At 37.6% G+C, this 23,217-nt stretch overlaps 1 protein-coding gene across 3 annotated transcripts; it reads left to right on the top strand.

Annotated features, from left to right (window-relative positions):
• Positions 1-1,157: 1,157 nt before the first annotated feature.
• Positions 1,158-22,726, top strand: ano5b (anoctamin 5b). Of its 3 annotated transcripts, XM_067496316.1 has the most exons (21): positions 1,158-1,489; positions 7,265-7,309; positions 10,051-10,115; positions 12,276-12,383; positions 14,316-14,384; positions 14,571-14,855; positions 15,073-15,192; positions 15,767-15,882; positions 16,010-16,144; positions 16,422-16,527; positions 16,842-16,902; positions 17,413-17,564; positions 17,669-17,743; positions 17,855-18,080; positions 18,638-18,816; positions 19,001-19,098; positions 19,284-19,414; positions 19,511-19,716; positions 19,891-20,069; positions 20,552-20,657; positions 20,758-22,726. In XM_067496316.1, the coding sequence occupies exons 1-21, from the start codon at positions 1,414-1,416 to the stop codon at positions 20,980-20,982; spliced, it is 2,763 nt and encodes a 920-aa protein (XP_067352417.1). In that variant the 5' UTR covers positions 1,158-1,413; the 3' UTR covers positions 20,983-22,726. The 3 variants fall into 3 exon arrangements, with proteins under 3 accessions (XP_067352417.1, XP_067352415.1, XP_067352416.1); XM_067496314.1 differs by having other exon boundaries at positions 17,669-18,080; XM_067496315.1 differs by lacking the exon at positions 7,265-7,309 and having other exon boundaries at positions 17,669-18,080.
• The last annotated feature ends 491 nt before the right edge of the window (positions 22,727-23,217 follow it).

Genomic DNA, 23,217 nt, shown 5'->3' with positions numbered 1-23,217 from the left:
CTGCCACTGAAGGATTAAACGTTTCCAACTGTTCCCAGCTAGCTGGCTGGCTGCCATCTTTGTTGTGATTAGGGAAGTTACAAACTGGAAAAAACAATTTTTATATATATGTGATTTACTGAACTGAGTATTTTTTCAGCCATTGGGATATGAGTCTCTTTTTTTACTTCTGGTTTAACGTTTTAAAGACAGAGAAGTAACATAATTTTTTTTTCTTAAACAATTTTTCTGGGTTTTTCAAACATCGCCATTGGTCAGCTTTTGAGAAATTGTAAAGATCGAACAACGCTAAATTCGTGACACAAAAAGGGCACAAACAGTGGCAAAGCGAGGTCAGGCCATTGGATCTGGTTGCTGCGATTTTTGTTTTAAAAAATAATAATTCAGGTCATTTAGATTTAAACTGACTGGTTGTGTTATACCAAAAGCAGTAAAACAAAAACAAAACCAAATCTACCAAGATGCCCTACATCTAGCTAACTACTAGCATAAGTTGCTAACGATATTTTTAAAATGTCACAGTAGCTAGTTAGTAACTGTTAACCCACAGCTAACAATTAGGCTTAATATGAGCGCCAAATAACATGCTAAACATTTTTGAGTGTTATTTTACATATACTCAAGTGACTTAAATGACAGTTCGCGTATTAGCACGTTAACGCTAATACAGCTAGCAGGACCTTTTATTAATGATACATTTCGGACAACCTCCCACGATGGAAGCGGTATTAGTTGTGGTCTGTTCGGGGGTTCGTGTTTCCTATGGGGGCTGCGGATGGCGAACCAAACTTTAACAGGAAACAAAAAATGCATTTCTCCTGAGATGTCTCACTCTGGATGAATGTGTGGAGCTAAGTGACGGGGCGACTAGTAACCCGTCCACAAATGTACCAAAAAACAAAAACACACGCACACATGCAAAATTACTGTTAATTATTGTCACACATTAGACCATAAATCAATTCGGAGCAAGGCCAGAATTTTTTAGCAACTCTTTGTCAAAATGTGTTTGTGTTCCTTCTCTTCATACACAGTTCGTAAAACCCGCTACTTTGAACCAACTGACTCACTACCTACTTATGACAAATCTCTCTGTTCTTCAAATCTCTCTCCCCTTCCTCTCTTCCCTGCCCGCAATTGTGCCGACGAAAAATCCCCTGTCACTCCCCTTTATGTGCCTGGTATGCTTACATAGCACAAGACCGCTCAGGAGCGTACGGTTTCAGCAGTTAGTCCATATTGTGAATATGATCTATCTACAGCCCATTGATCTGGATCGGACTGGCTGATTGCAGTGTGACATCAAAGAGCCTTTGCGTGGTGCAGTCTTCCTCTGAACCACGGCGGCATCCCTCATTGTCTTCCTCACTTTCCTGAGAAGGTGAAGCTCTTACAATAACATCATCGGCCGCTATGAGACGAATAGCAGGAAAGGCGAAGGATGAAACTTTGATTGAGCTGCAGAGCGCCACGGATTCCCAGGTCGGAGGTAATTGAACAAAGACGATCTCATTAACGTTTCTCCGTGTCCGGGAGTAATGTGGACGTTTCTGTTGAGTCAGATCTTGTCGCTTTCACCAGCTGCTACTCGTAGTATATGTAGTATACTCCTACAGGGTACACTACATGGTTAGCGTAATACGTAGAACCGACAATTCAATTAAAACCAAATAATGAATAATATAGAATCAGAATCAGATTTATTGGCCAAGTGTGCCAACACATAAAATGACTTTGTTTCTGTCATCGGTCACTTAGACTCTCTCCAAAACTTCAATAGCAAACCATACAAAACAAACCCAGCAGCATTAATGAAAGCAGTGCTACTTTCTATCAAAATGTCATTATTTAGTTCCATTCAATGTGAAAATCATGTCAGTTTGAAATTTGAGAGTTAATTCATATGATTTACCTCATTGTTATGTGTATGTTATATACTAATAGCTGTTCTGGTATCCTAGTTGTTCACATTGTTTTCACCACTGACCCCAGCACAGAGTTTGATATTAGGGGAAGCATTTGGGTAAATTAGTGTGATCTCGGTCAGATGTTGCAGCAACAGGGTAATACAACCACAAAAACAAAAAAAAGACTTACTGCACACCAAAGAGTTTATTCCAGCAGGGGTGTGCATCACATAAGAAGTGATCCTATGACTAGTAGAGAGGCAAACATAAGCGAACAAAAAAGACATGCTGGGTGCCTGGGTGGGTTGCCATTACATTCTGTAGCAAAATATCAAAAGGACAGTTTGTAAAGTCAAACATGTAAGTAAACAAATTGAAGTTTCCTTTACGAAAAGTCTGTTTCCCCAGGGTTTATCTGTTCGTCATCCTAGATTTGCCATTGGACATAGGTATGGTGAATGAAAGTGCTTCTCAGAGCTCCAATAACATAGCAATTTGTGAAGATGACACAAATGGCTGTATTGGCCTTAGCTGCCAAAACATTAGAAATGCAGAATTTAAATGTAGGAACTATTCTACCTACAGAATATGCTACAAGAGAGTTTGTGTTAGTCAACAGGGATATATGCAATGGTTGTTCTCAGCCTACAAAATGTCATCCACAGTTAAGTGAAAATGAAACTGAGCGGCTTCATCCCCTTTCTGACGTTGAAGACCGATTGCTTTGCTAAAATGTCAGGCTCAAGTTATTATTAATGCATGTTTTTTCCAAAGTTGCACATTAGTCTGATGTAGAGTAATGAAGTCATGGATCAGAAGTGCTTGGCTTTAGTACAATGTGCTATGATGGAGTGTTCTTACATTCATTTCACAGATTTTAGCATCAAATGCAGACTCGTCCATATTTACATCATTCCCATTGCCGTAGAATGCAGGGAAACACAACACCTTAAACCTTTATAACTCTAGCGCCATGGAATTCCTGCTGTCTTGCACAAAATAACACATTTACCAGGAATGAATAGCTGTGTCAGGACAGGTCTGACAGTGAAACTGGTCTCTCCACTGCTCTAAACCTATCAGTAAACCAGACAAGTGATCCTGCTGCTGATGCACCACGTATCCATTTTTCCCCACTTCGGTGTTACAACATCCTTGTTATCATATCCAAGGCTAATCACTTTCCATAGGACAAACCTGGACATTTTTTTGATGGACCAACCTGTCAGATGCAGGTCATTCATCCCACCCCAACTTGAAATATATTTGCACTGTTGCTGCTTGTTCACATTGAAAACCCTCAGTTTTATAAAATACTGAGTTACTATTAATGGAAAGTGTCCCCAAAAAATACATCGATTTGTCACAGACTTTACTGTTTGGAAATTAAAATACTTCTATACAACAAGACATAAACATTTGGGGTACTTTTGTTTTTTATGATGACTAGGACGAAAGATAGTATAGTCGATAGAGTCAGCTTTAATTGTGTTTGCAGGATCAGATCGGATCTGGTTAGCAAAGGTATACCAGCTTGAAAAGATGAGAAGTGTTTTATGTCTCGCATGCTTGATCCTGTCCAGTACCAATATAAATATATTAATAAAATATGTGGAGGTGGGTGTGCTACTGTGTCCTGATAGCTGTAATCTTCTTCTCACTTATGTCAGCGACTAAAATTCCCGTTTTCTATATCTTTTCACCGATAGTTTGAACTCTATACTCAAATGTTGTGTTGTTTCAAATAGGTCAGAAAACAAAACAATTTCCAGTCCTTAATGTGAAAACCAAAGCACATAGAGTGAGTGCATGATGTGTATTGATTGACCACCTTTTGACCCTTGTCTATACTTTTGACTGTATTTTAAAGAAAGACAGGTCAGAGTAAAAGGGACGTGTTTGTGTTTATTATCAAAATTAATAGACAACCAGAACTGAATGGACAATCTAATATAGGCTAATTCTAAAGATTTTAAGGCTTCAAGCAGTTAAAACATTGAGATGTATTTAGTCCAAGGCAGCTCAGTGGTGGAGTAGTTAGTGCTGCTGCCTCACAGTTTGAAGGTTGTGGGTTCATATCCCTGGATATGTAGAGTGAGGAGGTGTGAATCGTTGTCTGTCCGTGTATGTCTCTCTGTGTCGGCCCTGGGTGTACCCCACCTCTTGCCTGATGACAGCTGAGATAGGCTCCAGCCCCCCTTTGACTAATGAGTTACATATTAGGAAAGGATGGGATATATTTAATGCACTGTTATGATTGTGACCTGAAATTTTCTTCATTATGTAGTAATGAAGATCAATGGTCATACTGCAAAGTTCACTAAATATACTAACTGCTTATTCATATTTCTGTCTCTTGATGACTTTTTTATTTGCAAGCAACCTCCAATAAAATAATTTTAAACATCTCTAGCTAACAAGGTGTACTGCACGCTTTTCAGAATTCAGAAATTCACTCAAAACTAGAAGGGTGCTTGTGTTGTGGCTGTTATGTCACATTTCTGGCAATGCAATTAGACATTTTAGAGTGGTAAAAATATTATGTTAAGCTGTTATTTAAATCTACAGTTAACTATGTTATAATTGCAAACAACATCTTACTTACTTTAATCATAACATAGCTGTTTCTGTCTACATCTGGATGAAATTAGCTAAGAGCTGTGATATCGGGGCATCACTAAGGGATAATAAAAGGAAAATAAAAATAAGCAATAATCTGTACCCTAGCATTCATGTTGACCCAAAGTGTGTTGAGTTTTTAATATTGGCGCGTGTGTACTAGTCTTGGTAGGTTCTATAGATTAATAGACTGGCTTCGTTATGCAGAGACTTTGTTCAGGTTCTTATCTGGACAACCACATGTGAACGAGGAAACAGGGACCAGTAAGGAGCTCTCTCCTAAACTGGCTGTATAGGGTTATTACTTTGTCCACCGCTGCCTGTAACACTGATTAGAAGTGAGATGGGTGTTACACTGATGAATACCAAATGTACTGTGGCACAATAGTTGTCTAAACCTTCACCACTTCATTATAGCAGGTGTCACCGTAAATCTCTTTAACCTTTTAGTTGGACTCAAAGCTCTTCAGTAGCCATAATTCATATCAAACGACTGACATTTTTAAATGCTCTTAAAAGCTTCCATTTAAGGCGAACTCACTGATATCTGCAACCAGTTAAGTCATCTACCAGTCAGGGGTGAAACAGGGCCAAGGAGTTGCTATGGAAACAGGCCTCGTAATTATATTTGCTGATCCAATGGAGGTATGATAAGATTTTCTGTTAACAAAAAGAAGGACTCCAACAATTGAAGTGTTTTGGATTTTGATTGTGTGTTTGCATGTTTATTTTTATTTAAAATAAAATAATTTGCTCTTTATACTCAATGTAAAGTCTATGGTTTAAAAAGGTGGCTCTTGGTCTTCAGGTACCACTTCTTGTTTTCCAACTATCCCTACACAACTAGTTCCCTACCCACTGCTGATAAAGTGGATTAAAACTTGGACTCTATCTTTTGATTTGCCCTATTTTCCTGGCCGATGGGTACATGGAAACTCTGATGAGAGATAACAATGTATGTGAGCTGTTAGAATGCTGTGGGTGTAATTCTCACTCTTACACTACCACTTAGGAAATGTTGCCCAATCTTATTATAGGGCAACAGACACATGCTTATGTTTACCCTCTTGCCATCCTGCATGAGTCATATCAATACCAGACAACCAGGCAATTCACCTGGTGTGTCACGCAAGCAAAAAGTTGCCACAGTCCCTTTGAAACTCTTGTCCTCAAACATTCATCCCTATTTAGACCGTAAAGGATATCAAACGTGACATTTTCACTCTGTTATGTTGTGTCTTATAAGGATAGTACATTATCTCTCCCCTGCACATTACCTCTTGTATAACTGTTTGTGGTATTTTTGCATGATCCAAGATTTCCAGGAATTGTCAAGACATCTCCCATGTGGGACTACAGTTTGTATTGTTTTGGTACAAATTAATAACATGATCCTCCTCAGTACTGAGTTAGCTGAACTGAATGTTGCGCTTTAAGTTGCTTTTAAACCAGCATAGATAAAAAAATCCTCACAAAAAAAGGCACATGAACATTTACAACCTCCATACCATCTGGGCTAACTGCATTACTAGATAAAGGTTAATTGGATTAAAAGCCATATAATGGCTAGTAAATAGACATTTATTTTGTCAACAGCTTCATCCAAGGTAAAGCCACCTTTGGAAATACAATTTTACGATTTCCTTTAATGTATATTTATTGCCTTGTGTTCTCTCTAGCAAACATTAAAAAGTAAAATTTGATTTAACTGGAGTACTTTATGATTTTTTAAAAATGTATTTATTTAGTTTTTCACTTTTGCATATTGTTGTTGACTCGACAGGAAATGTGTTGAGAAAGATAGAAAGGATGTCTTGTCATTGACTACTTAGGCCCAGTTCGAGCTCAGGATGTTGTGGTTATACTGCAAAATGCTCCATGCTAGCATCACGCATGCTAGAAATTTAGAGACTTTTAAGACTTTCACTCAAATGTTTAGTTGTGAAATTTAGTATTTCAGTAGTACTTCATATTGTAGTGTATTTCATATGAGTGCCTAATGCACTCTGATTAAGACAGGCCCTTGATTTGTCGGAAACAGATTAATGGGTGATGCTCAGTTCAACCCGTTAAGTTTAGCCCAGAGCAATTACCTTATCACATCAATATTTTGTATACCTCTACAAGCGACTCAGCCAGGCCTTTTGGTTTTCTTCCATCTGGCATTCACTGCCTGGAGAGGGACGTTGGAGGGTAATCTGTCTTGTGTTTGTGAGACTTCCCTTGAGAAAGGATTTCTGTTGCCTAAAACCGGAGTTGTGGATAATAAGTATGCATTTGTTGAAACACAAGAAAAAACAAAGCACTGAAGAGGTTTTAATCAAATAGGTGAAAAATGCTGTGTCTGTTTGAGAGGAGTGGGCAGGGCAGTTTAACTGAGTGCTGGCCGGATGTTGAAGTGCTACACGGGCTGTTACTGGGGTTTTTTTTCCAGACGGGACACCCACACACTGAATTAAAGCACTCTGTCAACAGTGCTTGTTTTGATCCTCTGCTTCAGAGTGAAACCCTGGACACATTGCCGCAAGCAATAAAATGCTCTAATGAGCTTTTAGGTCTTCTATTTTCTCTACATTGAATAGTATATGTGCCCCCAGAGTACTGCTTTACAAATGAGATTCTTTGATGGATTTTGCCATCAAGTTAGCTCTCAGGTAAACAGTGCTTGTTTACCTGCATGTAAACATGACAGTTTAATACTCACTCCTAACCTGTGTTTGTCTGTCTGTCCTTTAAAGATGGTCCTGCTGTGTTGACAGCATTCAGGATAAATCTGCATCCAGGTATGGGCAGATCAGAAGCTGTATGTGATGCCCGTCTGTCGGTCCTCTCGTCCTTGTCTGCTCTATCTCTTATCATCCATTGGCTCTCTCATCACACTGAACTCTCTTTAATAATGGACCACATTTTTGCTTTACATCTGCCTGTTGTGTTCTGCTGCTTCATGGTTAGTTTGCAAGATAGACACAGATTTGTGTGTATCTGTCTGTTCTTTCAGCTTCTATTTTAGCTTCTGGTTGTATCTGTGGAGCCTGACGCCTTGAACTTAAGTGTCTTGAACTGTCAAAAGAGCACTGCTACAAAGATGCATATACTATAGTAAGATGCTTGTACATGGTAACATTTCAGTGTTGCAAATCAATTAGCAGGACAGTTTCAGTCAATGTTTAATTTTTGTAAAATGTATGCAGCAATGTACATTGATCTGTCTGGTTATTTTGGCCATACATAGTTAAATTCCTAGAAATGTAGTATATCACAGTATTATCAATGTAATAATATAAGGTTAAATATAGCCTTACACAGAAATATTGTGTAAGTTGTGTATATATCACCGTTATCTAGTGTCATACATATGCATGATTGTTGTGAAGTGTTGAAAAAAGTACTAATATATTTTACAAAAGTAAAAGTAGTAGTTATATCTCATAATCAAAGGCCAACATTCATAATTTCTAGTACAAAGCTATTAATAGGAAACTGTACTTGTAGTATTATTTAACAGAAGTGTATTAAAATCTCTAAATTAATTATGTCATATACTGTTATGTACTGTTACGAAATGTTGTTTACCTTACCTGTGTTCACCTACATAAATACAAATTTGATCTTCAAAGTAAACTAGCCTATCTACCAAATGCAATTGGAGTATGAAGCAAAAAAGTACAATATTTTGGCTCTGAAAGTGAGTAGAGTTACTCAAGAAAAATTCAAGTATTTCAAAATTGTCAATTCACACTACTTGTACCATGCAGCATCCCACAAGTGCAGGTTGTCTTTCATAACATTGCGATGACTCACTTTAGAGATACACTGAGCAAGCCCCTTCACCTGACAGCTATATATATATTGGCATTGAAAATGAAACTGATGATTTAATGAATGTGTGTTTCATGTGAGTGCTGCACAGATTTGCTCTCCACAAGCAATCACTATAGGGAATGTATTCTAGTTAGTTAGGGTTTTGCATGATTCAGCTCTGAGATAGTGGTTTTGTTTCTACATTTCATTTGCACTCCTAAAAGCTCAAGAAAGCTTGCACCCATGAATAACTGTGTAAATTAAATGAACAGTTGTTATTTTAAGTGCATATGTGTCAGACACTGTGCAGTCTGCAGTTCAGTTCGTAAAATGCAGGTTACTCTGCCAGTGTGGGCCCTTTTCTGTTTGTTCAAGAATCTGATAGCAAACTGATAGCAACTGTTCCAAGTTGGACTAAGACCAAAAAAGTGAGACAAAAAATCCAAGAGGAAAAAAAGCTACGAGCCCAGTGGAAAAATCACACATCATTTGCCCTTTATGTACTTCAGGGATTCCTGCGGTCTAACTACTATGCCATATTTTCATTCCTTTATAGTGAGTAAGTCTAAGTCTAAGTCTATCAATGAGACACCACAGTCTCACTCTCATTGGCTCACGCTGCTGTCCATCAGATCCTTGTGTCTAATCAGAGGTGACCGACTGGCCGGGCTAAAGCTGAAAAAGCCTGAAGAACTTTGTGTACTTTGTGCACTGAGAGTGTTTCATGTAGGAACAGGTTGAAGGTCTGGCACTGTAGTGTGTCTCACAGTCTGTCCCCATTAGCGATCTTCCCATGCACATTCCAGGTTTTACCAGACAGGAAGTTAAGTTTTCCCATTATTCAGAGATACAGTCATAGGAGTGCAGCCAGTGAGCTGAGCAATGCTAAACAAGCACATTCCTTCTGCTAGAGTATGTCCTGCGGGGAAAAAAAAAAAAACTGCTGGAATGTTTCCATCTAATACCATTGTATTAGAGATGGAAGTGTGTGTGTGTGTTTAGTAGTTTAGTTGTGTGGCCAAGTTTTATTTCCCTGGCATCACTGTGAGAATCTTTCTAAGCTTTGTGAAGACATTGTGTGTGCATCATGACTAAGCATGGTGCACGCACGGTTTAGGGTGAATGGTTGGGGTTAAGCATTCAGTTGGAATATTTAAGGTTAGCACGGGGCTAAGGAGCGCATAATGAGCGCTAATGACCGTCTTCAGATTTATCATAAGACCAACAAATGTGTGTATGTGTTTTTGTGGGTGCTGCTGCTTTTGTGTTTGTCATCTCTCTGTCTCCCAGCTCCTATAAAAGCTTACCAATTTGCTAAGAGTCTGTATCTGCTGATTTTGCCAAGATACTGTATGATTTTTATTGGACCCTTGAGTTTGTTTGCGATGTGCATGCAGCCGCAACAGTACTGACCAGCTAATCACTCTTCAGTGGACCCTATTATTCTTCATACTTGGATATAAACACAGCTTAACAGAATTTTGCTAAATTACTTAATGTCTGTTGGGTAGGCTTAGAAGAATATATATATATATATATATATATATATATATATATATATATATATATATATATATATATATATATATATATATATATATATATATATATATATATATATATATATATATATATATATATATATATATATATATATATATATATAGGATTTTTATATACACACACACACACCATACATATGCTTGTTTCATTACTTTTGCAGATGAAAACAGCGGAAATGGTATCAATTCAGTGTCGGAGAAAGGGACACTGCCTGGACACTCTGAGGTAAGTTTCTATGTATCTGTGGGTATGTTTGTGGAGAAAATCAGTACCACTCCTTTGGCTGCACAGTAGCCTTTATACAATGCTACAATAAGAGGCTGCTAAGCTTAGCATGAAGAGTGAAAACAGAGGGTGATTTTGAACAGGCAGTCATCCACAGACCACAAGGTCAGTGGTTCGATCCCCGGTCCCAGCTATATGTCGAAGTGTCTCTGGGCAAGACACTGAACAGCCCATTCCCATCCCCAGCTGTGCAGTGCCAGTCCAAGCCCAATAGAAATTGGGGAGGGTTGCGTCAGGAAGGGCATCCGGCGTAAAAAACAAATCAACATGTGGAAAATGATCCGCTGTGGCGGCCCTGAACTCACGGGATAGGCCGAAAGAACAAAAATAAATAAATTACCAATTTTCCATTGACAATAGTCAGCAACCTTGAAGACTGGTTACTGATTCATGTTAACTGCACAAACGTAAAAGTGGTTTCAAACACTACAAGAAAAAGAGTAAGCACATGTCCGAATATTATATCATTCATTCATTGCACTATTATAATAATTAAGATATAGTGTTTTTAATAGATTCAATCTGTTGCAATGAAAAATCTAGAGTTGATCTTTTTGCTTTGAGTCACTGTTTATGTTTGTGTGATTTTGTAGGCTTGGATGACTCGCTGCCACATTGCTGAGTCACAAGACCTCTGTGTCTCAAAGAGCTTGTCTCATTTCTCTGACAGCAAGACAGAAATAATGTGCCACTGCTTAAATAGAAGGCTGTTGTCGGTCTGTTGCGTTCTCAGTGATACAGTGAGACTATTGAGCAGATGGTTCATACATCTTAACTCATAACACTGATTAAATTACGTTTCTTTGATTTGTGACTTCAGGATTTAGTGCATGAATGATAAAGTTTTCTGTTAGTGCTAATCTAACAAACTCATCTGTTTGTTCTTGTTAAGTCAGAACACAATTATATTACACTATAATAAGCAATGTTCACGCCCCTGTTTGTGTCAGTTAGTGAATGTGAGGGTCTGATAAGAGGGGTGGGGTTTAGTAAACAACTAAAAATACTGGGTGCTTCATAATAAACCCTTTGCAATATGGCTTTTGAGGTACACTTTTACTTTTGGCGCAGACATTACTATTAAAAATTCCGTGTGTGGCAAATAACAATAGAATAAATTGACTTTTAAAGTGTTTTCAGTATTATATGAAGGTAAATCATACAGTTGTGTATATGACTAATTAAATGTAACCACATTTTACAAAAGTTAAAATTTTAAATACAGATTATAAACATATTTTCTGTTACCTACAACAGTTTTATAAAAAACATGTTTAAAGCAACCTATAGAAAATTGTAAGCTATCTTACTGCGTTAAACATGTATCAAATTTACAGTATATCACATACTTCATATATCACACATCTCATAGTTAATGGAATACTTTATGCTATAAACGACAATGGAGAAGGTTTCTTATTTGTTGTACTAACATTGTAATGTAATCACAGCACAGTTTGCAGTTAGATCCACTTATTTCTCTGGGACAGAAAAGTTTATTAGCTCATGTTACCAGTAAAACATAGGGTTGTTTTAATTAGTGTTGCACTGGTTTTAATTAGTACTTTTTATACATAATTCGTTCCATGGTCTCTTGCGAAAGAAATCTTAATCTCGGTACCATTTGATTTGACTTGATTGAATAAAGCTTAACTAACTGATAATCAAAAATGTCTATACAAATATTTCCAGAGTATTTGGGAAAAAAAACATTAAGAATTGTGAGTGTAGGAGTTATGACAATGACAAAAATGCAGAGGTTGGTGTAGAACATCTCCTCCACCATCAACTATTTTTGTATAATTATACTGTGTGATTGTACAGCATCCAGATTTTTCTCTCTTATGTGGATTTTCCTGCAGTCATACCGGCCTCAGTCTGAACATTTCTCCAAAGCAAACATCCTTTGCTTAAAATACTTTTCAGTGCTGTACCGCGCATTGACAACCCAACTTACATGTTTGGTTTTGAGACACACGGTTCATGTCTATCCCCTTAAAATCTGTCTTGAAGATTCTTTTCTCTGTTTGTACCTCTGTTTGTACCTGTTGTAAAATACAAATGTTGCAAGTTTCTTTGTGCCTGTTGTTTCTCTTACAGACGGAGAAGCTGCAACCAAACAAAGACACTGTGTTCTTCAGGGATGGAGTTAGAAGAATAGATTTTGTGTTGTCTTATGTAGATGACAAAGATGGAGAAAAGAAACAGGTGAGTATAAAAGAAAAGTGGCTGCCAGTTGCTGTGGGACAACTCAGCATTTTACAATGTGGCCAGTGACTAACTATAATGCTGCCCGATTACGCAATTTATATCCACCACAGGAATACATGCCTCTACAAAAAGGAAGTGAGATTTCAAAATGTATTTTCCACGGGCATGATGTTGGTGATCTGAAATATTTAGATTGAAAGTAATTCGTAAGGGTACAGTATTAACTTTAGGAATGTTAACAATGTGTAAACAATTTTTTAGGAGACAGGAATGAGATTTACATAGATTATAAAGATGCATGAATACAATTTGTGACCGTATGTACTTACACTATGTGAGGTACAGTCATGTGATTGTCAGTCACACGATGAGACGTCCCTCTGTGTATGCAACATCCACACTTTACTATTTGCCTAGTTTCATAAAACGTAGTATTGTCTGACTATGACAATTAGATGGCACTCACAATAGAGTTGCAGATAGGTAACTCAGCACATTTTCAGCCAGACTTTAAGGCAGCTAAGGTTGATATTGTAATTCCAATGTAGCCATCTATAAACAGAGATTTTGGAAACTTATTAATCATCACTACTGATAATGGGAAACTCTAAATATCAAACCCCTAGGGAGTGAAATTAACAGAAGCAGATATGCTCCATTCACACAAAGTAGGCAGAAGGGGAAAACAGGAGAAAAAGATTATTGCAGAGTTTAGTCTCTTGATTTCAGGCCTTTTACAGTAATCCTGTCAGATTCGTATTCATACAAAAAATGCCCACACACTGACAAAGCAACACAGAGGAACTTCAAATGCCAAAAGGTACGTTTGTTCCATTTGCAAGAAGTGAAAAAGAAATGAACACAACACAACCTTCGAGCGTTAGTGTATATGCGTAATCCTTACGTCATCATCAGCAAGCTTCACATTCTTTATCCATTTAACATAAAGGAGCATATGTACAGGTGAGCTGTTGCAGAGAACAAGTGGGTTGAGGATGATCCCTTTTGATACCCCTTTGGATGTTGTGTTCTAATGTAAAAGATCTATTTACATTCTGGTCTAAGTAGTTTTTGATCTACATTGCCATCTCTTAATGGTTTTGTGATCTGTTGTATGGCACAAAACAATATTGTTGCGGCTGAGTGGGCAGCTTCTTTGATAATGTCCTTGGCTTTTATTAACTGCCAACTGCTAAAAAATTCCAACAAATGTTTCCAACTATTTGCTCACTTTTGTTGTAGTTCTTTTCACTAGGTCTGATATATTATCAGTGTCAGAAATTCCTCGTAACCTGCAGCTGTTTGCTTTCACTCCTGGACAAATAGCGTTGCTTAGTGTGTCTTTAAGTATTTACAGACTGAAGATTTTGAAAAATGTCCACTACGTTATCAAAACACGGTTGTGAAAATGTTATAACATGGGGAACTCACTATTAAGGTTCCTATCCTCATCCTCTTCATGCCCTTATTTGTCCTGGGAGACATCACTAAGAACAGTGCTGTCTTTTTCATTTCACTCTCACACAGCTACATATGTTCTCACCTGGCAGCTGCACAGAAGAACTACAGTACTAAAAATAAAACTGTGCTCACAGTTCGACACATTTAGTGGAAAGGTGGCTCTTAGTTTCTGTGGGACAAACCTGTGGAATATATTTCGCATGAAGACCTGACATGCAACTTAGTTTAGGAAATAGCTCTAGATTTACATTTTTAGGCTCGGATTTACATTATACCTCACTACTGATACAGGCAGTAGGCACGGGTAAAAGTAAAATTTTTTTCTCTTTTGACCAATTTTATCACAGCTCTTTGTTTAAATTTGTCTGTATGGGTCTAAGATGTCAACTGACAAGCAAGATTTTTCTCTTATGCAGATGCTTAAAGGAGGAGATTGCACATGTTTGCATTTTTTGTTCTCATCAACAGGAAAGGAGAAGGGAGTTCGAGGCCAACCTTGAGAAAGCAGGACTGGAGCTGGAGACAGAGGACAAAGCTGTAAGAAATTCATGCACAGAGTACTTGCACCACCTAGTGGATGGTTTGCTGAGGCACATTATATTCTGCAGGAAAAGGTCTTAAAGGGGTGGCTTAGTTTTAGATGAATGATACTACCAACCTTAAAGATTCCTTATGAGTATGTACTGTAAAGCATTTGATCCCCTCTGTTTATACTTCCGTCAGGACTCCAAAGACCACAAGACATATTTCTTGAAGATCCATGCTCCATGGGATGCGCTGGCCACCTATGCTGATGTCTTAAAAATCAAAGTTCCCTTCAAGATTAGTGATATCCCCCACACTCAGGAAAGCCCTCTGGAGTGGCTGTCTCGTCCTTTACGACTGCCAGAGCGTATACTGCGCCCGGAGCCTGACTATTTCACTTACCACTTTGACAAGGCCAAGACGGACTTTTTCCTCATTAATGATAAAGACACATTCTTCCCACCATCCACAAGAAACAGGATTGTGAGTATTTCTTCTGTCAAAACAGAATTAATGTAATACATTGCCACTATGTATTTGGTTGGAGATGGTAACATTTATAAATTCAAATGTTTCTGCAACTTTTGCTCAGTTTAATAATCGTTCTGGAGAAACTGACTCCAGATGATGTTTTTTTTCTGTTAGAAAATGCTTCCAAAGAAGCCACAATTAAAATTAAAAAAAATGTCCTTGTTTTTAGGTGTTCTACATTCTGGCTAGGTGTCCGTACTACAAAGCAGGTCGGAAAGATAAGGACAAGACGGGAATCAAGCGATTACTCAGCAATGGGACGTACACAGCAGCCTTCCCACTTCATGATGTAAGTTACATAATAAAAAAAACATAAATAGGCATGGGTCCAACATTTAAAAGTATATTTACCTTTTAGATAACCACACATTAACCAGTACGTGAGACTGTTTCACATGTACAGCCACTACTTCTATCTGCTTTTCCTTGCAGATTTGTGGTGCAATACAGAGACATAAGATTAATATAATTTTACCATAGGAAATAAACAGGAAGCAGAAGTAGTAAAATTATTATTGTCACTATTTGTACTACTACTAGAGTAGCACATTGGGCACTGTGCAAATCTTCATGATTTTTATATTAAGTAAATTTGTATATTGAATTGTGCACTTACCAGAGCAATGATATTTTAATCAACAGAAGGAGTCTCCATCATAGTAATTTATTTGCTTTTAACTAAATATCTATTATAATTGCCTAAGCATCCCCAACATTATTTTCCCTTTTAATTGAAGACCGTGGTGATGAATTTGTTCTAAAAATGTTGAAATGGGGAAAGGGTTAAAGGAATAGTTTGACGTTTTGGGAAATGTATTATTTAATTTCTTCATGAGAATTTTTTTTGTTCATTTTCTGCTCAGTGTCGATACTGGAAAAGGGCGAAAAATGCTGAATGTGAGAGTGAACGCTACAACCTGTACAAGCACTGGGCTAGGTTTCTCTGCTTTTACAAAGAGCAGCCTCTGAACCTCATCAGGTGAGCAAACGACTGAATACTCCCATGTTTTGCTTTCACACAAGATATATATTTATTACCGATTCTGATGTTGAAACATCAAAATATACTGCTGAATCCAACATGCTGTTTGATTCTTCGGCTGCAGGAAGTACTACGGGGAAAAGATTGGGATCTACTTTGCTTGGCTGGGATTCTACACAGAGATGCTCTTCGTTGCAGCCATCATGGGCCTTATATGCTTCATCTATGGAGTTCTCAGTTATGATGACAACATATCGAGGTCAGTACCACCAGAGGGCATCAGAGAGTTACTAACCATATGGCCAAAGGGATGTGCAATTCCATACAGTTCATTGTCACTCATTTTCATTCCAAAACAAAGGGCATTTATCTGCTGTAATAGAAGTTTAAACTCTTATATATGTTATTATAACATGAGCACAGGATAAGATAACCACGGATTAATGAGAACTTGGTTTTAGATGTATATAGATCTACTTAACAGCCGATGTTGAAGAAAGGATGCTGTGTTTACTTTTGATTTACTCCTTTTTCAGCAAAGAAATATGTGACGCCAATATTGGAGGGAGCATTCTGATGTGTCCACTTTGTGATAAAAAATGCACTTTCTGGAAGCTCAACTCTACTTGTCTTTCATCTTGGGTAACATTTTTTCACTTGATATGTTAATTGTCTTATAGGCAGGGATAACACTAATGTCTATATTACACACTTGGAATGCGTATGTATGTGACACTACGTGAGTCAATTAGTCAATATATATGAAACAGAATAAAACAAACAATTTCTCATTATGATTGAAATGTTATGCTTTGACCATATTTAATAATTTCAGATGAAGACAGTAAAATAATTTTATCCTGCTGAGTAAGCATTATGTCGCCCAGTTTATGCTCAGCATCTCACTGTCTCTGCTTCTCTAAGGAACTTATTCTTTTCCATATTCTGTCTTCCAGCAATCCCATCTGTTTGATAATGAGGGAACAGTATTCTTTGCCATATTTATGGGGATTTGGGGTAAGTGTCAGTCTGTACTGTGTTTAACCTGTGTAGAAAATCCAATGCACCCCCCTCATGTAAGACAGATTTTCACAGTTAAGGGCTTTTCACACTGAAGCATCAACCTTTACCCAAACTGCTTCAGCCCAGAACAACTTGCCAGCACAATTATGTTACAGTCTGACAGCTTGCCCGGCACATTGTCAACCAAGAGTATCGTAATACTGGTGTCATGGACGGCAGTTAGCCAAGAAGTGATGGAAGTCATGGCACGGCCGAAACCCATTTCTCTTAAAAACTTGACGAAGGGACATTCTTTAAATTCAGTTTTAAAAAAACATGAATAATATTACTAAAAGATGTGTTTGCAAAATATATGGACACGCTCTCTTACACAAACACACACACACATTTATATAAACATATCCAAAACATAAGTCCTCACTTTCCAATAAAATTAATGTGCATGAAGTGACCGTGAGGGAGTGTCCAAAATGTTTATGCCATTTCTGTGAAACTGTTTGATAGTGACTCTCTTTTTGGAGTTCTGGAAGAGGCGGCAGGCCCGGCTGGAGTATGAGTGGGACTTGGTGGACTTTGAAGAGGAGCAGCAACAGCTTCAAATCCGGCCAGAGTTTGAGATCAAATGCACTAAAAGGAGACTTAACAAGATCACTCAGGTGCTTTAGAGCTTTCTTTTAATTAAGACAAATAGTGAAGTACTTTTACGTTTGCAAATAATATCTTAAGTAGCATTTAAACAATAAAATTACTAATCTTACAGGAAATGGAGCCATATCTGCCCATCACCAGCAAGTGTGCTCGCTTCTCCCTCTCTGCAGCCACTGTGATATTCTGGGTAACTGAATATTTACCCCAGTTGTGTGCGTGCTGTTGGCTAGAAGGGATAATTTCATGCCTAGTCACATGCTGCCGCTGGCTTTACACTGTATGTGTGTGTTCCCCACAGATTTCCCTGATAGTGGCCTGTATTATTGGGGTCATAGTGTACAGACTTGCCGTGTATGCTTCTTTTGCGTGTGTCATTAAAGACCCTATGAGAAAGATCCAGTTGGTAGGAAGATTCATCACTCCACAGCTAGCGACTTCTGTCACGGCTTCTTGCATCAACTTTGTCATAATCATGATCCTCAACTACTTCTATGAGAGGGTGGCCATTTGGATCACTGATATAGGTGAGCGAATTCATCTTGTGATTTACTGAATGAAGGAAAAGAGAAATTATGCAAAACCCAGTTTCCAGAAAAGGTAGGACATTATGTTATCTGTAAATAAAGAGAAACAATGATTTCAAATCAAAATCGATTTTTAAGTAATGGCTCTATTTGAATTTGATCCACAACCTGTTTAAGAAAACCTGGGACAGCTTTGATTTACAATCAATATACACAGCTTCGTGTATGTCCCAGCTTTTCTGGAAATAGGGATTGTAGTTCATTCATAAATGCGAGCATCTTTCTGAGTAGAGAGGCTAACCAAAGGTCTGATTTGTGGAAATTAAGTGCTGCTGAGTGCATGGGGTGTGTTTTACTTGTTCATCATAATATCAATTTGATAAACAAAACTAAGACATTTCCAATGTAACTGGAAACTGTGGTTTTCAGCTGCAAAAGTTAATTCAACCAATATGCAGCAGAATTCTCAGTTAAATTAATGTTTAGAATTCACCAAACAGATCCAAAATGTATGTTCATGGCGATAAAGAATCGCTAATGATTATTTCTTCCCGCAGAAATCCCAAAGACCCACCTGGAGTATGAGAACAGACTGACCATGAAGATGTTTGTGTTCCAGTTTGTCAACTACTACTCTTCGTGTTTCTATGTAGCCTTCTTCAAAGGCAAATTTGTGGGTTTTCCTGGCGAATATTCTTACATGTTTGGCAAGAGGAGCAATCTGAGGAATGAGGAGGTGAAGTTTTTTTTTAAGCCCCTGAAAATTAAGCACTTACCGTACATGTACTTCTTTAAGTCAACATCTAACATAAAAGTGCAGGCTTTCCAGGTGTGAGGGCAGAACCATACATTTGGGGCTATCAACAGATAGTACGTAAAATAAAAGTCATTTATATAAAAACTAAATCTCACTGGCCTAGTGTGACCCTGGAGGCTGTCTGATTGAGCTGACCACACAGCTGGTGATCGTCATGGCTGGAAAACAGCTATGGGGGAACATTCAGGAAGCCTTGCTGCCGTGAGTACCGCAAATCTTTGTCCTGTGCCTGCTCATTTACTCAATGCAAAGTCAGTGAACAATAAGCAGAAAACAATATCTATTACTTTTTTAGTTCATAATGTCACTATAATCATCTTTTTATTGGCTTTGGTTTGTTTATTTGTAGCTTGACACATGATTCCCCTTCATGGGCTTTTGTATAGGTTTTTGCGTAATTGGTGGAGTAGTAGACGGGGGCGGCACAATCCTGAGAACCATTACAGCCGCTGGGAGCAGGACCACGTTCTACAGAACTTTAGTCAACTTGGCTTGTTCTATGAGTATCTAGAGATGGGTAGGATACTTCACTGGTATTTTCCTTCACATATTTATACAGACCACTTCCTGTCCCTTTATCACTCACTTTCTTACTCACTGCGTGTCATTTCAGTGATTCAGTTTGGCTTCATCACACTGTTTGTGGCATCGTTTCCACTGGCTCCCCTCCTGGCTCTGTTCAACAACATCCTCGAGATCAGGGTGGATGCCTGGAAATTCACCACCCAGTTCAGACGACCAGTGGCATCCAAGGCTCGAAACATTGGGGCCTGGCAGGAGATCCTTAATGCTGTGGCAATTTTGTCTGTTGTTACCAATGTAAGTTTTATTTCTCAATTCTCAAATCTTACTTCTCACATGTCAAATAATATGGACATTAATAGATTTTATTTTTAATTTCAGCATGGGATTAAGCATCAAACAAACCCCCCCCTCCCTTTTTTTTTTTTAAAGCAACATTTTATTGACAGGTTTTTGTGCTTACTGTTCCAGGCTTTCATTATGGCATTCACCTCAGACATGATCCCCCGTATGGTCTACCTGTATGCCTACAGCAATGAGAGCAGCATGAGTGGCTATGTCAACAACAGCCTGTCAGTATTCCACATCTCACAGATACCTGAGCGCAACATGCCAGAGGACAACTGGTTTGATAACGCCACAACGTGCAGGTACATATTAGAGCTCAAAGACCATGTTATGTATCTGAATGTAGCCTATTTTATATTTTGATGAGCTTAAAAATGACACCAATCATATGTGTCTATAAACAAGTGGTTATTTTACTACAGTATGTGCAGTGTGATGTGCAGGGTCTCTCCCAGTGACAGACTAACAGAAAACTTTGTCTGGATTCTAAACACCCCCTCAGGTCTCCATGGCATCTTTCAGCTAGCTTTTTTCTAGCCTGCAACACTACAGTTCTGATTCATTCCCACTGGTTTTTTTGCAGCCCCAGCAAGGAGTTATATTCAGCTTTGATAAACTCACTGTACACCTCGATAAACCGACAAAAAAAATGTTAGTGACTGGAAACAAGAAGCTGGGCTAAAAGGAGAATACATAGAGTAAAAATTTCGACACCAATTTGAATTCCATTGTTGTTGAATGTACAAATGTGTCATGCTGTCCCTTTGTTTTTTATTTTGCATAGATACCGTGACTACCGCTACCCTCCGGGCCACATTAAGGAGTACACCCACACCATGCAGTTCTGGCACATCCTGGCAGCCAAAATGGCCTTCATTATTATCATGGAAGTAAGACACACATTTTTTACCCTGCTCCATACTCAAAGGTTCAATTATGTAGGAAGTTGATTATGTATTAACCGTGTGATACTATAATTCTCCCTTGCAGCATGTTGTGTTTGTGGTGAAGTTCTTCGTAGCATGGATGATCCCGGACGTCCCGTCGGACGTGAAGGCACGCGTTAAGCGAGAGCGCTACCTGGTTCAAGAGTATCTGCACAATTACGAGGTGGAGAGGCTCAAACTCCAGCTGAGCGCCAGTTTCATGACAGAGTCATTGTCAGAAATGTCCACTATGGCAGACAAGCATGAAGTGTTGTCTGAGTGCCTGTAAATCCTTCTTCACACCTCCAGTTAACCAAGCCAAGAATGAACCAGTCTGAGCATTTTCTCCTGACTGAGAACATTCATGTGCAAGGGCTTCTGTCACTGGAATAAAAGCGCTATCATCTTTTCTTGCCGAATGGACTTAATCATTTCTCAAGATGTAACCTCCTACTAAGATCATTACATGGGAATCAGAAAATATACGATGCAATATTTCATTTGAAATGAGCTCCTTGAATAAATAAAACCTATCTGTGCCATGAAAAATGTTGGGAACTGTCGAGATGGAAGCAAAGAGAAAACAAATGTAACTGTAACTTTTCTTATGTGTTTTTCTATGTCTTTAATTAGTCTGATAAAATGTGTCTCTGTATGTGCTGATGCAGTTACCCTTTACAGAGCTGGTTGAATAATGGTAATTATAATTTGAAAGTCACGTCTTTTAACTATGAATGTAGAAAACACTATTTAAACACAAATGTTTAAATATATGAGAAATGAAACACACTCAAAAGTCAAAAGAAATAAATGGCTGGTGCTTATTACTTTACAAAGTTTATTATCATTTAAATAATCTGTTGCCTCATGTTTAGTAACGGAGATGAAAATGATCAATTATTTGAGTGAATTTATTAAGCATAAATCTGCAGCGTCACCATAACTCACCTTTCAAATGCATTCTTAGTGTGCAAAAGGACCAATCATAAGAATGGACTACGTGAAAAAAATGTCGCCTTTTTCTTATAGTTTGTGTTTACAAGATGTAAGATGTACATATGATTAACTCTTTTTACATTGCTCCTTACGTATCACTCCATATGTAAGAGGCAGAAATTCTTATAATTTTATCATATAAACATGTGAGTGAGACTTTCAGTTGCTTAATGACCAAGTGCAGTATTTGCTCCTGGATACTGAGTTGCTGTATATATAAAAGATATATTATCTATTTAAATGTGTTATAGTGCAAAATATTTAATTGATCTGTTTCTGTTCTGTTGCCTGAAGCATTTGTGTCTTGTAGTCACCTCATGAATGAGGAACAAACAGTGTTAGTTGTTTATGTATTTTACACTATAAATTACTACTTTGTCAAGAGACCAGAGTAGCAAAAAACTCTTTCCAAGTGTATTGTAAGTCTGATGATTTTTCTTTACAGTAGATTAGTAGATACTGGAGAGCGTTTTGTAACCTCAACATGGACATGGATCTTTCTATGTTTGTACTGAACCTCTGTGTTTTTTGTTGTTAATAATTCAATATTATACAGTTCTAAAAGTAAGTCGGACTTACTCCAAGTCTCAGGTCTATACATCCTATGCCAAGAATTGCTTGTTAATTTGCAGACACCAGATATGAGCAGTGCATAATGTTTAACCCAAGCTGACCTCTGTTTACTGTGTTTGCTTTACTTTTGTACAGTTTTGTAATGATAAAGTTTCCTGTCTAAATCCTATACCTGCTTCATATCATATGCTGCTGCTGCTGATTGTTGCAAAGGAGGTTTTTTTTTGTCTTGCTATATGTGCATAGATGGCAGTTGCAGTATGTAAATATTTTGTGAGTTAACTTTTTAGTTGACTGTAACCTAATTTACAGAAATACAGTAGCACTGTAATAGTACAACAAGATAATAGTACAACAGGGATAGGGAAAAAAAAAATAAACACTTACACCTTACTTGGATTTTCAACCTAATTTAAAGAAAGCTTCCATGCATGTTTTAATAAAAAAAACACTGCTCCAAATTATATTTTGTGTCTAATTGTTTTACTTAAAGAAATTAATAAACTACGTCAAATTCTACAAAACAGCTTTCCCTCGTTGAAAAGTAAGTGTATTGATAATTTAAAATGTTTAGACTACTTTGAACCATTCCTTTGCACAACTATAACAGCGAAATAAAAGAAAAATCATAACATATTTTTAGGGGGGTTCAAGAAAAAAAATGTTATTTACTTTAATATTTGCATAATTTATAAGCAAAGTATAAATATTTGATAATTAGCAATCAGATAAAAGTGAATTCATGTATTTTTAACTGTGGAAGATATTCATTTAATAAATGACAAATTAGTGAAACAAGGTTATAGTAATACACAGTTACAAATTGTTAATGCTAATTAATGAAATGGTGGTATCGTGTTTTCAAATAAATAAATAATTAAAAATAAGTAGCTATAAATAAGAAAATAAATAACTTAAGAAACACACAATTAGTAATCTAGCACAAACTGTCTCA

The sequence above is a fragment of the Channa argus genome, chromosome 2 (assembly GCF_033026475.1).
Source record: "Channa argus isolate prfri chromosome 2, Channa argus male v1.0, whole genome shotgun sequence".
NCBI classification, from domain to species: Eukaryota; Metazoa; Chordata; class Actinopteri; order Anabantiformes; family Channidae; genus Channa; species Channa argus.
This window is presented reverse-complemented; position numbering and strand designations above follow the sequence as displayed.